The sequence below is a fragment of the Lepeophtheirus salmonis genome, chromosome 4 (assembly GCF_016086655.4).
Source record: "Lepeophtheirus salmonis chromosome 4, UVic_Lsal_1.4, whole genome shotgun sequence".
Taxonomy (NCBI): domain Eukaryota; kingdom Metazoa; phylum Arthropoda; class Copepoda; order Siphonostomatoida; family Caligidae; genus Lepeophtheirus; species Lepeophtheirus salmonis.
The window spans coordinates 23,754,977-23,773,607 of NC_052134.2; the positions used below are offsets into that span (position 1 = coordinate 23,754,977).

The 18,631-nt window shown below is 29.8% G+C and overlaps 1 protein-coding gene across 2 annotated transcripts in view; it reads right to left on the bottom strand.

Annotated features, from left to right (window-relative positions):
• Positions 1 to 18,315, bottom strand: part of Pka-C1 (Protein kinase, cAMP-dependent, catalytic subunit 1) — a 209,131-nt gene extending 190,816 nt beyond the window's left edge. The window contains exon 1 of one of the 2 annotated variants that reach the window (XM_071887737.1): positions 17,754 to 18,315. In XM_071887737.1, the coding sequence (XP_071743838.1) occupies positions 17,754 to 17,799 (46 nt within the window). In that variant the 5' untranslated portion in view covers positions 17,800 to 18,315. The remainder of the gene's footprint in view (positions 1 to 17,753) is intronic. The other variant, XM_071887736.1, reaches the window with a different exon arrangement.
• Positions 18,316 to 18,631: the final 316 nt, after the last annotated feature.

Below are 18,631 nucleotides of genomic sequence, written 5' to 3' on the forward strand. Positions count from 1 at the left end.
TAATGTTCGTCAATAGAATCATTCAAAGTGTGACGTTATGGCATAAAATATAGCGTTTGTATCTTCATTACCATAGATGAAAATAATATTATTCACTGGTTTGTTTAAAAAATAAAATAAAAACCAAAAATTAACTATGTCGCCTTAATCATTTGAAGAATGCTTGGTAGAAGAACAGCATAGCTGTCCTGATGTTTCAAGAAATAAAATGCAAGCAATTATGAGATGAAGTAAATATCTAGTAATGATATAGGTAGGAATGACTCTGATATTTTCCCTAAATTCTACTCTGAGTCCAACAAGGATAGCTCCACAACAAATCCTCAGTTACTCGCCGTCTTTCAGCCACTACTCACTGTTAACTATTTTAGATATAAGGAATCTCTCTACTCTACATGAATAATAAAATAATTATGATAGCTTTGGAAAATAAAAACATATACTCAGGTAGCAGCTACAAAAAGCCAGGCTCTCATACATTAGAATATAATTTTCATATATGTTCATTACCATTCGGAATACAATTTATGAAATAAAATCCTAAAATCATTTTCATCGTTTTAGGGATGAATTTATATAATTTGTGATTATCTATGGCTCCAAATACTCTAATACCCTCTGTATTTAACTATTCATTTCTTTATCCTCCTTTCTTTCCTATTGAATAAAGGAATAGTCAGAGTATGACAACTTGGTGGACTCAAGCTCTGTAACATAAATTCTTTTTTTCACTTTTCAACACATAACATAGGACTAAAAAGTCAAAAGAAACTCCACTCAACTCATGCCTTTCTCTTAAATGTATGTCCTTATACATATTTTTGAGCAAATGGGAGGAGAACCAACAGAGCTTTCCAGTAAAGGGTTTTATATATATATTTTTTTTTTGGATTTTTATGGGAACAAATTTATACTTCCCATGTTTTTTCTATTTACAAACATTTACCTTAGATATAGGTAATGTTATACACATAATTAGGCTGAAAAAGACATAAATCAACTCTTCATATTGTTTATATTTTAAAGAGGATATCAACAGGGATATATGGTATATATACACAAAATATAATTGTTGAAAGAGTTTTTGCTTGAAAGTTTTTTTTTTTTTTTTTTTTTTTTGACACTTTTACTCCAATTGTTTATTGAGCCTCCATGCAGAAATACAACAAAAAGTCCAAGTAATTAGTGATGTGGACATACATACGTGTTTAAAACTAGAATGTTTGAGTCTGAAAAACCTTTATTAGCACAAGTTGCCTGTTTTATTATTTTAAAAGTTAAGAAATGTATTACTACTCTAAGTAGCATAAATAAATATATGTTATATACAAGTTGCAATTACTTCGTCTGAAAAATGCATTATTTAATTATTAGATTAATCATTCTAATTACCAACTATTAATTGATAATATCAATTCATTTTGATCTATTACAGTTACATGATTTTTATGAATTTAAAAGTAAAAAATTCTACGCATTACAACTTTTTAATTTGTCAAAAATACTTATATTTTAGTCATTTTTATTATACCGTATTGATCGTCCCTAGAATATTAAATTATTGCGATATCCTCATCCCAAGTACTACAAATCCATCTCATTTTTTAGTTACAACTTATTAGGTTTGGTTATACAAGTTGCAACTTGTACACAACATCTATACAAAAAAATATTTGTAAGTTATTATTCAAATATAGTTATCATATTTTAACTATACATTTTATGCAAATTTATAATAATGGTAGGCATGAAATCATTAACCATTACTTCTAATTCCATAGCGATTCTACTCTATTGATCAAAGACCATAATACTTGACAAATGTAAGGTCATGGATTACTTTTTTTTCGTAAGAAAAATTAAAAAAAAGTACATATAACATAATTTTAGTTTAGCTAACTGATGGCTTTTTAATGATATATCAAATATTCACTGAAAAACTAACTCCTTCATTTTTAAGGCATCAAATGTTAAATTGAGTTATAAATTTAAAATGTCATTTAAATTTAAAGGTCAATTTACTCGAGGATAACTCTATTAAGACCTCATGCTTAAACTTTTAAAATGTTTCCACCACAATTATTTAACAAACCATTTTTTGAATGAAAATTAAACCGGTAATTATGTCTTCTAAAGTCAAATCCCTATATATAAAATATTCAACACCACTAAAAATGACTAACAGAGATCGAACGGTTTCAAGTAGGAAATTAACAACAACTAGAACCATTTGGTCATGAAATATACCAATCCTTCACTTAATTGAAGGGGAAAAAATAATTCAAGCAATGATTATGAATTATGAATAATAATAGCAACATGCAAACTTATTTAAGAGGACTTCAATATTGTACTTAACACAGTAATGGATCATTTTTGAACCCATCTCAAATCGCCCAAAAAACCTAATTTGTAATCCTACCTTCTCCGATTTGAATGAAACTTGGCACAATTGATGGCTGTGGGTAAATACTAACTTTTTTGAAATTTTATCCCATTAGGAGATATGATTTAAGAGATTTGCTCTTTTGACTTTTTCAACAAATTTGACCTGGACTCCAAATTTTAAAATTCTATGATTCTCTAACAACTTGACCAATATCGACGTATGAACTATCATTGAAAAGGCAATAAGCCCAGACAACCAATTCAGGTATCATTTTCATACTTGAAATATAAAAGGGGGTAATTACCTTCGAAACTATAATTTGACCTTTATATAAGTTATAAAATTTGAAATTCATTTCGTAATAACACGAGATCAATGAATAATACCCTCCTATTGATAGTATTTTTATTTTTGAACCATTATTAAAGTTAAAAATTAATTAGATACTTTAATTCAAACTGAATATTTGTTATTTTATTTAGTACTGAATGAGGCATATACTTTGACACCTGAAATGCCCATAAAATGTATTTATAACATCCGAAAAATAAAAATATCCCCCCTAATGTACGTAACTATTTACAGTAACTCCTTTAACTAAATCGATTTAGTATAAATGTATATTTTAATACTTGCAGTGTTTTTAGTGTACGTTTATTTGAATATATTTGTTACTAGTTGATATGTAGCAATAAAAGTCTCAAGTAGGTACGACATTATGATGTACTAGGCTAACCTTTCACCAGATAAAAATGTAAGAACCAGTCAGTCTTTCGGAGGTTGCCTTGAACAAAAAATAAGAGCTATTTAAAAGGGGATATACAGAATATCAAAATTATCCTTAATATATTAAAGAGGTTTCCAATTGAATATATGTATGCAGAGAAAATTTAGTTTTATAAAGTGTAAATTTATCACAAAAATTTACATGTATATAGCTCTGCAACTTTCAATTTAAGTACTCATAATTTTAGGCCTTCAAATATTCCATCTCTACTTATTTACATGTAAATGTTCTTAAATAGTGATTGAAAGGGATACATCACTTCAAAGCAGTAAGAATAAATCCATCATAATTTACTGGGATGATTAATGACGAAAATCATAATCAACGGTCAATCTTCCCTTGCTCTTTTTCCCTTCCTTCATATCCGTTTGCAATTTTTTGAAAGAAAAAGTTGAAGAAGCACGAAATTTAGATAAATTTTAAGAAATAATTACTTTTTTCGATTGATGGATGAGTTATATTTTTTATACATGATCCCTTATTTTCTAATGACACAAAGTAGAGAGTTAAATCCATTATAATAACCAGAGTTACAAATACTTCGCACATCTTCACTATTTATGAATATTATTGCTGAATGACATACAAGTCAAATTATATTTGAAAAAATTGCTACTGCATATGATACATCCTGCCTGCATGAGGCATTTGTATGCATAAGAAGTGTGCGTGTTGATGGCTTGAGTTTCTTTATAATTAAATGTTTTAAAATAAAGTTTGTATTTTTCATTATTTGAGTCACTCACATCTATTTCAGGATCACTGAGAGGGAGAGATTGGTAAAAGCAATGTCAGCATGTAACATGCAATATATTTAGTGATAAAAATTGTGTGTATTATGGGCATGTTAAAAGAAATAAACCGAAAATCAAAATGGTAACCCTTACAATTTAATGATTTAGAGGTGAGGTTTTCATTAGATCAGCTACAACCAGCTGTGACAAGGGATGAGGAGGAAATAAACAAGGACATTGGTAAGAATTACTCCAATGTATATCCTCAATTCTACGGGGAGTCCAACAAGGGCTTAAAATTATAACTCTGCAACAAATTTTCAAGGTTACTCCCGCTCAGTTTCCAATTTTGTGGGCGCACTTTCACTCCCACACATTTTCAAAGCAATGATCATCCCTCTCGGTCAGTTAAAAATAAGGGCCGCTCATTTTTCGCCCTTATAGGGTATTTGAAATTGATAACTCTTTATGATTGCTATTAATTTAATGAAATTTATATGTTATTTATTCCAAAAAATAAACAGAAATAAGGTACAAAAATAAATAAAACATAACGATCTAAAAGTATATTTAAAATTTAAAAAAATATATAAAATGATTAATCCAACGTTTTAACTTTTAAATATTTGATTCATTGACAAAAAAACTATATATATTTTTTTTTCAAAGTTTTCATCTTTAAAAATCTGACATCTATGATTAAGTTATGGAGTGGGAGCAAGATAAAAAAAAATAATACCGCTAGCTGACGTGTCATACTTGGGATTTGTTCATATAATTGAAAGAAAGAAAAACTACGCTGAATGACATTAATTACTAATGCTGCTCAACAGCAAAAAAGTCACAATTCGAAATAGTAGAATTTGATCCCTTAATTCCAAATATGGTCATAGTTTTAGTCTATCATCTTCAGGGCCTTTAGAAAAAGCCTTAAAGTTTTTTTTGGCTTTTTTCAAAATTCAAAGCTTTTTTAACCACTTATTGTTGAAAATATAGATAAATGATACTATATATTTCAAAACCTAATGCTAAACAATCCCAAATAAATTGTAAAATGTATTTAGGTATTATCTTTAGAACTTGAGTAATCCTTGTTTAATGTTGAAAACGTTTCTGTTGTTTTTTCAGAGGCTCAAAGTTCCAAAAATGATCAATCCAGAATGTGTAGAAATTTTGTATTTGATAGTTAAAAGTCTGAACTATAATTTAACAAAGATTCCATTAAAAAAAAACCTCTATAACTTTATAATATTTCTGGGATGAGGTCATTTTTGAATTGTCTTATAAAATCAATTTATTTAATTATGAAAGGGCCATATAGGAAGACATGAAGATTTGAAAAGGCTAGGAAATAGAGAGAAGAAAAGGCTTGGGAAAATAGTGGGGGATCTCAAACATTTTGTCGCATAAGTTTAATTAATTAAATGTGGACCTTTGTCCCAGGGGGAACACAAGATTTGTCAATTAAACAATTGTCTTCAATGCAGATAAATTTCCCCAATTTACCATCGGAATTAGATCAGGAATCTGAACTACTGATCCTCCAAAATCATTATTTCTATCATATGATTGGAGATGCTCAATCAGAAGTAATTTTCTCCCATGATTCCTAGCACTTTGTTTTAAGAGTTCTTGCTTGAGTTCTATTAATGTCCAACCATAATCATTTTGATCCATAATATATCAAATTATGGATAACTTATGTTTTATTTCTAAGAGTAATACTTATTTAAGTGATTATTATTTACTTCTCTTGTAGGTAAAATAGTAGAGTTGCTCATTTATGGCGGTGTTTTTGAAAAAATTTGAAAATTAATATTGGTTAGGTTAGAAAACTTGATGTAGTATTCTAAAATACTAAAGATACGACCGAAGAGTAAGAATAAGACTTTTTTTTGTCATTTGCATCGAAAAAAAACAACAACAACAATAATTCTGTTAATTTAATCGTTAAGGATATTAATGGTATATCTATTTTATGTATTATAAAATTATTTAAACCATATTTCTTAAGTAAAGATTTCACTTTTCGAAACATCTGCTAAATAGATAAGATATTCAAAATCATTATATAAATTCTTACGCTTAAAAATCAAATTATTAAGAAGAATATCAATTTGAATGTTCATGCTTCTGGAACTATGCAAATATTTTTTCTATGGCATTGAAACGTTGCACAGCATGTTTTTTTTTATCCCTAGGAACAACTTTTAAAAAGTAAAAGCTACTAACAAATTAAATTGTAATAAAATTTATTACAATTCTACTATATAGCAATGATTAATAAGATAGAATTTACACTTTCTTGATAAATATATTATATTTATGATATATATATATTCAGTTTTCTTGAGCCCGAGTATGACGCACCATCACGTGAATGATTTTGAATCACGTTTTTTACATCCCATACCCCATTTAGAAAATTTAGAAAATACTCTCTGAACGACAGCTGAGGATATCAGTATATAAATCAGAATGTGACGATTCTGCTTAATTAGATCTAATGGCAATTCTGCTTAATTAGATCTAACGGCAATTTTGCAAAATAGTAAAATATCTTTGAATAAAAATTATTAAATTGAAGATTAATTTTGCAGTAAGACAACCAACAACTCTCTTAGTTGGACTTTGGAGGACAAAAACACATTTTTTTCAGATTACAAAAATATATTTCACTCCTTCTTGGGAGCCTTTTTAATTTTAACTGATTATAATAATTATAAATAAAAGAAATACATAATCTGACCTAAAAAATAATAACATATTAAATTGATGGAATTCACATTACCAGATATATATAAGATAATATTAAGTGCTAATGGGTAGTGGCTCCAAAAACTGTGGTTCTTGAAGCAATTTCAAGTGCGCCACACAATTTTTGACAGCCATACATTACTTGCAATAACGTATAATAATCCAAATAATTTGTTTAATTGAAATAGGTATGTTAATAAATGTTTATTTATCTTTAGGCGTGCTTTCGGTACAAAAAGTTTGGGAATCATTATCTTATTATTGCCCGGTTTTCATGCTCTACCATCCAGCTAAGCCTGATAATTAGTCTGAGCTTCAAAACAGGGTTCTTAAGTTTTTGAACTTATGCTTGCGTAAGATTTTGAAATCTTAGGTCAATTTACTACATGAAAATACATGAAAATTGTATTTCAGTTGGTAAAATTCGTTTATATAAAAAGAAAGATTTATTTTCCAACGTAATCTCCACACACGAAGGAGCTGGCGGTGTTCCTGAGAGAACTGAAGTCAGTCCTCTTAGAGTGGCAAGCTATATGAGTGGCAAATTCCTCAACCACACACAACAGAGAGCCACAGAAAAAAAGATTCTTGCTTGTCTTGAGACATGACTTCAACCGTTTTTTCTTAAAATCTTTGCAATTAGTCTTTGACTCTCAAATTTCTTTATCTTATCTCATAAGAGGTAGAAACAGAAAAAGTAATACAAATTTATATAAATGAGTGAAAATTCGAGCGATTTTATCGCTCTTCCAAAATGGCAAGCACGCTTACTAAGGTTTTGCTAATGTTCCATGAGGTTTTGAATATAATTGAATGTAGTAGAAATTTAATTTCATTACTCAGGAATTAAATAATAATGACAACAGTTGAGGAACAAAAAATGTATTCTTCAGATTACCAATTCCAAAAAAAGCGGGCCAGCAAAAAAACACGATTTACATCACTAAATATACTTTTCAGTGGCACTAGAACCATAGGTGTAATTCCCTCCACTTTTTTTTATTATATTTATCGTGTACATTAGACCACATCAAATTTAACCTTTTTTTTAAACCTTTATATATTTAACTTTTTACCGTTCTCCAAGTTCTATAGAAACTAAATTAATTACTAGTTAATTGCATATCAGGAAACCCGAATAACTGGTGGAAAGTTTCCATTAAGAAAGCAGGGTTGTTGTTGTTTTTTTTGTTTTTTTTTAAAATTATAATGTAACATGTACATTATAAACTACTTACACAGAGTGTAGCTTCAAAACTTAATAATTTGTAAGAAAAAAAAAGTATTATTTTTGTTTCATAATGATCGCACACTTTTTAAGTTTCGATCTACACCGATTTAACAATCATATCAAATAGTCCATACACTGAATATACGTCATTTTGATGTTTTAACACACGGTGATTTTTTATATATTTTTGATTCCCTTTAAATAACTTTAGATACTTGGGTTTTAGAAGGGTAAATATTTTATACAAAAAGATGCAAAATTTAATAAACAGTATATCCTATTCTATAGTTGTGGATGATTAGTTGATTAGGTAAGTAGTTATAGGCGATTCCGCAAATGTCTAAAAAAAACTGGTTTATCAGAAATAAATCTTTTTTTAAAATACTTGATTTGAACAAACTGTACCAATTTAAAATCTTTGTATAGCAACGGATCTGATTCATGAATGTAAAAAGTGAATTAAATTACAAAAAGGTCCTTGAAATGAAACACAGTACTCATAGTCTATAAGTAATGATTATATTTGAACTGAAAGGGATTTTGCTAAGTCGAAAATGCTGAATTAAAAAAAACTTCAACTTATTCTTAGCTTGTAAATGTACAGTATTATTATACATTTATATGTTACCTACATAAAATATAATTATTGGTTTTTTTCAGGAAATGTTAATAATCTCAAAAATATTAGAGACACAAATTTGCTGAAATAATCTAATTAAGACTTTCATAGAAATACAATAACAAACATGCATAATTTATTAACATCATTCATCAAGATTAATTTTTTATCATCGAACTCTCAACATGAAACTTCTTAGCGATAGAAAAAATATGTATGTAGTACATATCAAATAGTACGATAAGGCATGGACAAAAAATAAATCCAATTTGGAATTTCATTAGCAAATATTATTCAAACGTACTTTTCAAATAAAACCGTCTATACATACATATATTAATATTAAGACTCAGTTAGAGATCGATTATTTTTTCGGTCAGGGGGGGGGTTACATTGAATTCCTTTTTTTAACCCATCATATTTTTTATGGAATCGATCCAGATCCGATTGTAAACAAGGCTTCTTTGCAAACTTGGTAACTAAATATGGCCACCTTCAGCATCAGTCACAGCCTTTATACGTCGCCGAAAGGCCTTGTAGGAGTTTTTGACAAACTCCCAAGACAATTTGTGACAACAATGACAGCCTTCAGTGAGTCCACGTATGGTTGTAGAGTTTTATTGGTATTTTCTCTCCAAAGTGCCCCACACAACTAAATCCAGTTGGTTCAAATCTAGCAAAAAAAAAAGGGGCCAATTCTCTTTGCTCATTTATCTCTCGGATCTCCTGGCCTTCATGAATTATGTCAGAAGGTGACGTGAATTCCTCGTATATAAAGACAATCACAAGTCACCCTCCACGGTCCTCTTGAGGTCCGATTAGTAGTTGGCGAGGCGATTCATTGATTTGGTGGAGTTTTCCTTGATCTTCTTATCTAAGGTGTACAGGAACTCCAAATCCCTCCTTAAATTGTACCCTCCAATTCTTGCTTTTCCGGAGAAGTCTTCTCCATGTTTCTTCATCTTGGCCACCTTGAAAACCAGGGTCTGGAAACACTTCACAATGTACATAATCCTAGCCACATCAACTTCAGCATCAAGGAGATCTGATAAGCGATGCCTTTTGCTCACTTTTGATGAAGATATGACGAAATTTTTATCAAAGTTTGTTTATGCCCAAAGTAAGGCTGAAACAAAATGTCAAAAATAATCACTAAACCTTCCTATAGTAATGAGACAACTTACATTGTTTAACAGTACATGTTTAGCTGCCCAATCCTGTATTTACATACAGAGGAGTCTATAGTTAAAGTGCCATTAACTTAACGTCATTAAATTTAAAATGTTTTGTGTAGAGATTTAGTTACCAATTCGGAAATATTCCGATAACAATGTTGCAGAGATAATTTTGACTACTTCTGGGATAAAACCTTTTGGCCACCCTCTTCACCTCCTCTAAACCTCTTTTACTTTTGTAATGTAGGCTATGCTTGAGAGGGATGCTAATGCAGTTTACATATTCAACAAGGAAACTTTGATTGCAGCCGCGGAGGCTACTTGGTTAAATATTCTAGAAGACGTTCTGTGTACTAGGTGGAAGTCAGTAAGTAGGGCTATCCACAAAGTTATTGAAAACAATGCAACCACATTTAATGATATATTACTCAATTATAGGAAAATATTGAACTTATTAATTTTTATTCTTATATTGTGAGTATTTTTTTATGGTACTTTAGTTTTAGACCACTCTGTATAAAAGAATGTATGTACAAATAAATTATAATAGATTCATCCAAATATGCGACAAGTAAAAAGACAGAGCACGAAGTCACATACTATAGTATAATTGATTTTGATAAATGCATTTTTGTAATTTGTTATTGAAAAAAAAAGAGTAAATAATTAAGCTGAATAATATGATATATAAATTATCTCTCGAAATTATATTCATCCTATTAGTAATATTATAAATATAAAACAGACAAATAATATATAGGTAAAAGTAGAAAAATGAATTCACATTATTTTTATACTATAAAAAAACTGGATTTTGTCATCGAGATTGATCCAATTTTAAAAGTTAATTATCAAAAATATTAGCCATAGGTTGACGTAGACGTAAGAACCAAGTGCAAAGTAATGGTATAGTTGGCTTTACTAGGCTCCAACCAGCGTTTTTGTAAGTGTAGGGACTATTAAGTATATAAACATAAGTAATAATAAAAATCAATCCCAATTGTTTGCTGGTATGTAATATACTAGATGTGTTTAAAAAGTTAGGTGCCTTTCAATATTCGCGGTCAACGTACATTTGGTATGCTCATTTTTTTTTTTTTTTTACTCTTTCAGTAATATAATATGTTTAGTTAGTTTGTGAGAGACATGACAGTTAGAAGTATTTTGCGTGTTTCCCGATTTTTTGCTACTGAAAAACATGTATCAAAGAATTTGCATCAAATTTTGTGTAAAGAATGAAATTAAGAGCTCCAAAACACTTGAAACGTTGATAGTGGCATTCAGTGAAACTGTTCTAAGTTAAAAAATATTTACGAGTGATACAAACTCTTCTAAGATGACAGGGAATATGCCAATGAGAAGCCTCGTACTGGACGCCCAAGCACGTCAATAACAGATGAAAACATTGAAGCAGTGAGGAAAATTGTTTTTTAAAACTGTCGAATCACTATCAGGGAAGTTACTGAGGATAATGACATATCAGTTGGCTCGTGCCATATTTTTTTTCGGAGGTTTTGGGCGGATGAACGAGTGTCAGCGAAGTTTGTTCAGAAACACTTAATTTTAACAAAAAAAAATCGTCACGTGAGCATCGCTTATGAGTTGTTGACAGACGTCAATGATGATTTTGATTTGCTCAACAGAGCCATAACTGGTGACAAACTATGAGCGTATGGTTATGATAGCAAAATCAAAGCCTAAATGCCCCAATAGAAGATCCCAGCTGAGCCAAAACAAAACAAACAAAATACACCAAGTTCGATCGATTCAAGTTTTGACCACTCTTTGTTTCGCCTACTGAGGCATAGTGCATCAAGAGTCCTTACCATATCTTCTTACGGCCGATTTCGATTATTATCTTGAAGTTATGCACCGGCGGCAAGAGGCAATACGAAGAAATAAATGTCCTGAATTGTTAAAAAACAATTCATGGCTTTTGCATCACGATAATGCTCTGCTCACTCATTTTGGCTTGCGTGATATTTTTTGGGCAGCACCACAATCATGTCTTAGCGAAAATATCCACCGGATTTGGTCCCATGTGAATTTTTCTTGTTCCTAAAGCTGAAGATCCTATGAAATACGCATATTTGCACAGAATAAGGAGATAAAGAGCGGATCGCTGGAAAAGCTCAAGCCTATACTGAATAGTGCTTGTGAGAAATGTTTCGAGGATTGGAAAAGGCGTTGGCACAAGTGTATTGTATCTGAGGGGGATTACATTGAAGGAGACAATATAAATATATTTTCTTAATACTTTTTGAACACACCTCGTATGATAATTGTAAATTCTTAAAAAGTGAGGAGGGCATGGTCCCTGTCTACTGATCAGTGGGTACAATCAGATATATTCATTGTCTTCAAAATACTCTCAATTCTTCCCTGTTGGATTAATGGCATTTTCCATTTACTTTTTTTAACGGTGGCTACGCCACTTGCACTTAACATCAACATGTAATGCAATCAATTGAATCCCTTATTCAATTGCTCCTCTTAAAAATTTTAATAGTTCCCATTTTGAGAGAGAAAGAGTCTAACATCAATTAGTTGCAAAACTCAAATGGAACTACCATTAGACAATTAAGCAATTAAATCATTAAAGTTATGTACCTAGATAAAAAAATTGTTCATAACTTATATTATTATAGAAAACATACATTGTATATAGACAGTGGGTAGAAAAAAATAATTACATCACATGATAATGAATCCAAATAGAATTAGGACAAGTGTCACATCTCTAACTTAAAATATTTAATAAATCCTTGATTTTGGATCGAAGATCTAAATGAATCCTGAACAGTCCGAGTAGTTAAATTCGTAGATATAATGAATTGTTTGAATTTGACGGGTTTTAATGACATTATCTGTCTGGAATTGCAAATTTCACTGTTCCAAGATATAAAATTTTTTGGATTTCTGGTATTGCCACTGTCCAAAGTTTATCAAGATCTTCATTAAATTACTGATAAACATTTTAGTCAGATCAGAGAGTTTCTACCCATATGGGTATTATTTGACATATCCTAATATTTATGTTGATTTAATCCCACTTTCATTCCATTATATACAATAACCTAATTAATCATCACTTATTTTACCACTTCTTCAGAAAATCAATTCTTGTTAGAGTAACTGAAATTGATCCTAAGTTGGACAAATATATTTGTAAGCTTTGCAATAGCCCGTATCATTGGGGGGTAAATGGATAACAAATGTATTTCTAATTGAAATTTAATAACATTGAATTTTCTAATACATTATTCTTCCGTAAAAAAAACATTGATTCGAGGAAATCTTTTTCTAATTTCCTAAAGCTATTAGAAAAACAATTAATTATGATTTGTCAATACGCTAGAACTAGATAGGAAACAACTATCTGGTCATTCACATTTTTCAATTAAAGGGATGTTTTTTTTGTTAGTTTTTTCAAAAAGTTTTATTTTTTCATTACTTATTTTTTTTTACAGTTTATTTCAATAGGAAATGTTCCAACCATATCGTTTCAAACATAGTATGTTTATGTACAGGTCCCTCAATTGTACAATAACTATCCAACAGTCATTATTCTCCTATCACACAAAAATCTTTGTACATTTACACATAAATATGTTTATATAGCTTAAAACGTATATAAAAATACAGTGTGGGTCACGAAAGATTATTTACTTGTGATACAATCGCCTCCCCCTCCAGTTTTAAAAGGAACTACGTAGGCAAAGTATCATTGTAGGTCATCTCAACCTAAAAAAAAGAATAATATAAATGGTGCCCGTTATATTGAATTCAATCAATAAGAAAATGATCCCATGAAATGTGAAGATGAATATATGTACTCTGGGAGTAGGTCCCCATATATTTGTGTTGCAGATGAAAATATCAATGTCAACCAAACAGAGTACTCTTCCCTTTTGCGTTTTTTGCTAAATTCAATACTTTCTCTCAAGATAATTGTGTATTAAATATTACTGAGTTTCGCAATACACTGAAATATATTCTGTCCGATGTGCCCAACTTTCCAACCGTATGTGACAGTCCTTATGAATTCGGTATAGACAATCAGTACTAGAACTTATTTTAAAAAATGAGACATAAAGTCAAATGACGTCATCAAGGAACAAGCTTTATAAGTTTTAGGACTGATATGAAGGACTAAACTGGGCGAGTTGCAGTCTGTAGTCCGATATGGAGATCAACAAAACTCCATAAACAAGTATTTGAAGGATTTTTTTAATCCAGTATTTTCCAACACTTTCCAATAACCAATTTGAGTATTATTCTAAAATAAAAATTCATTCAGAAAAAAGGACTTACAAACTAATAAACACATATAGATATCAAGTGATGAACTTAGATAGTTGTTATTAGAACTGCTTTTTTTTTTTTTTTTGCTTTATGTACATGTTCATACCTCACAATCTAAGTGTAAATAAATATAACCCTTACGTACGTAGCGATCTTCATTGTATCTCTCTAAAAAAATGGAATGAAAAAGGTCCTCAAATCGATTGGTAGTTTTAACTACTTTTCATGTGGGGATATGCTCACAGTTTAACAATATTTTCAGTTTATTTTTTATGCCAACTTTTTTTTCATAATGATAAAAATTGCTATCATTTCTATTTATTGTGACAACACAAAAACGACTAGAATCCGCAAATAAAACTCTGATTTGTATGTACATGTGTCAACCGGGCTCTGAAATTCTCATTTAGGGATTTGCATTTACTTGTATTAATATTTGTAAAGCGAATGTATTATCCAAGAACTATGTATGTTAATAATTTCACTTATAGGTAGATATTTTGTTGTAAGGATGAAGGAATAGCAGATGATTTATTACATCCTTGCATTTTGAAGGATGTCAAGGGAACTTAAAATATATTTATATCATAACGATGTTTGATATTTTCACCCCTAGAATATTCGTTAGTAATTTGTTCAATTTTGATGATGCTATTATTTGTCAATGGAACTACGAGGGTGATCTGGAAAGTTTCCGACCTGTGAAAATAACAACACTTGTAAATAAAAACTAGTCACATATATCTATTTAGCATCTGTTGACAGTTACTCAGCAAAGTTTCAGCCATTTTAGACACGCAGTTGTTATGTAACAATCGGTTGGGTGAGTTGATGTAAGTGATTTCGTAAGTTTTTATTTTGCTTTTTAAAATAGTATCCTAGTATCTCTACTCACTTCTCCCCGCAAAGTTATAGATGGTACAGGTTACAGAGATGGAAATCTATAAGGAGACTATGTTGAAAAATAAAAATCACAAAACCACTCACATCAACTCCCTCAAATGACTGTTATAAAACAATTTCGCCTCCAAAATGGCAAAAACTTTATTGAGTAACTGTGAACAGATGCTAGATAGATGTGACGTGACTAGCTTTTCTTTACGAGTGCTGTCATCTTCACTTTGAGGTCGGAAACTTTTCTGACCACCCTCGTATGATGAGGGAGACACAGTGCGGCAATCATAATGTATTTAATAAACTCAAAATTTATTCGTAGCATGTGTATGTATATCATTCTTTCTTTCCCTTTCATAACAAAACTGATCTATGCATAATCATTTTGAAATCAGGCATGCTAACTATGAAGTATACGACTCATTAATTAAAGCCCCATTCGGTTATTTGAAGGTACATAATTATGTTTACCCGTTTCGTAATTATTTAATACATTTTTAATGGTCAATTACTTTTGAAGGGCTCTTATGTTGTAACAATCTTTATAAGGTCTTATAATTATCATGCATAGTATTTTAACCAATAAATAAATACAAATTCAGTTCTGCAAAGATGATTTGCAAATCATATATATATATATGATTTGCAATTGACTAAACAAATAAGTATTAAAAAAATAAAAAGGAGATTTGAATATTTTATTTTTGTGTTAAAAATTATTATTAGAATTTGCCAATATTCAAATAATAGATTTGAACTTTAAATCAACTTTTTTATATTCTGACTTTTTTTACGGATATTATCATTTATGAATATTCAAAAAATATATGTATTTTATGTTCAAACCTTCAACATTGGAGCCTTGATAACCCTTAAGAGACGGTAAAAGTTTTGCAGATCAAAGAGATTCTTCCTAAAACAACCTGACTCAGACTTTCTCAACCGACTACATCATAAGGTTATGTACGTATTTTGAAGTTCATATTAAAAATTGAATAGTAAGCAAATTGATATCGGGGGATAATATTTATATTTGTACAGAGGAATATAAATGTTGAAATTAACATTTTAAGTGCAGGGTTTTTGCAAAAACTGATTTGTATGATTGTAGTTTTAATTTAATTATATAAACAACCGCCATCTTAGTTATTGCCAACTATTAATTGATGATATTAATTGGTGTTATCCTATTAATATTACTCATCTATAATATATAATCGTATATTTATTTGCAAATTATAAAACTGTGGGTGCTTAAATTATATTATGTGCTACATAATACTTTGTAGTCTTATAAAGAATGGGCCAAAGGGGATTTTTAGATCACATTAATATATTATTTTCTATTATTATTTTTCTCTGTATATATTTGCCAAATACATAAAGGAAATATTCAATACTGCCTTTCTGTAAAATCTACACTGACAAGATATATCTTGTAACAATGTCTTATGTTATATATAACATAGGACATTGTAATAAATATTTCAATTTAGTAAACATTTATCACAGATATTTTAAAATATTGATGATGTACTTGTGGCACCCTTGCTCTGAGCCCACGACTTATAAAATAAGTAATTTTCATCAAAAATGTCCATAACTACATTCTAAATAACAATATGTCGAAAATCCAATGGAGTTCAAATAATTATTTTTTAGTTACCAGAAATAATACTCTAAAATCCTCATTTACAATGTTTCATCTCATATTTTATTATTTTAACGTGTACTACAACATTCTAATAGTTAAACAATTATAATTCATGGGAAAAAGTTAAAACCCATTCAAATAATAGGCAACAACTGTCTCATATAACAGTTTAAGATTAATTAAATCAAATTTGATTTCATTCATTGACGTCATCATCAATTAAATTAGAAGTAATACATAAACACCCAATGCTTATAAGAGTGATAACTACTTTAATTAGTCCTTAAATAACCTAAAAGTAATGACAAATTATTATAGTACATTCAACTTATGCATTACAAAAAAAGATACTTAACGTTTTGCTAAACAAATTTAATTTGTAAATGGAAATTCTTGGGTATAATCTATTCTCAAGTGGGCCTTGAGATGGCTCTTGACTCAGTCTCCAACCTTTAAATTATTGATTTTGTCAAGTTTGTCTATTATGGTAAGTTGATCTTGATTAGGATATTATTTATGTAGTAATCTAGGATTACTTCAACTTCGAACAGCATGTAAACAACTCTTTAATCGATTTTTCTAGTATATGTACAGACAAGCAAAAAATTATACCCAGTTTTCTTAAGTATATTTGGTTTTATCTAAGTAAATACTCGAGAATAATCGATTTTTTAAGTAAATTATTCGTTCATTAAATATTGTTACAAATTCAATTATGTATCCTAAAGTGCCCTTTAAAACTTGGATTGATAACAAGGACGGGGAGGATAGGACGGTATTTATCTGAAATCCCATATTATTTAAGAGCTAATACAATCCTTATAATTGTTATTGTTGGAGAAGGATAAGATCTGGACCTTCGTCCTTCTCTTGTTTATGAGTCTTAGATAATAGAAGACAGATTTAAGAAATATTAATCAAATTGCTTCACACATCCATTCCTTTATATTTATTTTTCCAACATCATATATTAAAACGATTTTAGGAAAAATCCTTCACAAGTCGCTCTTATCAACTTGTAAATAAAATATGTAGTGAGATTGATTTATTTATATTGAGTAATGTGCATAATTATATGAGGGAAGAATGAGATATCATCGTCACCCAACAGAATTATCTTATCACTTATCAGTGAGTGAGCTCTTTTAAGAGAACAGTGTTTACAATTTGTTACTTAGTAACATAAAAATACAGTATGCAAATCTTACTTATATCAGGCTGTTGTTTTTTGCTCTTCTTGTTGAATTTAAACATTTTGATGAGGGGAAAAAAGGATTTTGTTGTTTTCTGAGAATGAATTTATAAAAATGATTTTTTATGTAGATAGAAAAAAGGATCACAACTTTTTTAAGAGCACATTAACACACTTCGATGGAATAATATTTATATTATTATTTAAAATATTGTATAATCAGAGATTAATTAAACTTCAACCATATCACAAAATATAGATTTTTCACACTGTTTTCTAAGGAAAAAAACAAAGACTATTTTCCTCAGATGACGACGAGCTTAATTTAAAAAAAAGGAGGACGATCAAAACTTTGCTTCTTTGCTTTGAACAAATGTCTCCCTCAACTGCTTCTTCTTTTGCTCCGAGCTCTGTATGTACTACTATTCTGAGAACTATTATTTACTACTGCTCCGTTGTCATAATTGTAAAATAAGAGGGAAGAAGAAGACGATTCCTATAATGGACTTGAATCCTGTAAGGCTTGCAGAACAACGACGACGACAACACATACACAGCACGCTCACCACGACGGAGCTAACAGAATTATTGCTATGATTGCCTTCCTTCCTTCCTAACTCACTCAATCTATTTGCTCCTCCTTACTTACTTACTTGTCGAAGGAGAAAAGTTATTGAAAACAAAACAAACTCTGATTTATAATGCATGTTTTTCACACTAATATATATGCAGTATATCCTTTGGATTACGAGCAACAAGGACTATTTCTTTGCAAATGTCTATCTATCAAATTTGTTATGATTTGACAAAAGCGCAAGAACTCGAGTTGTAAAAAATATAGTCGGCCGGTTTTAGGGGCTCACATGCCCCAAGCTCTGATCCTGGCTAAGACTC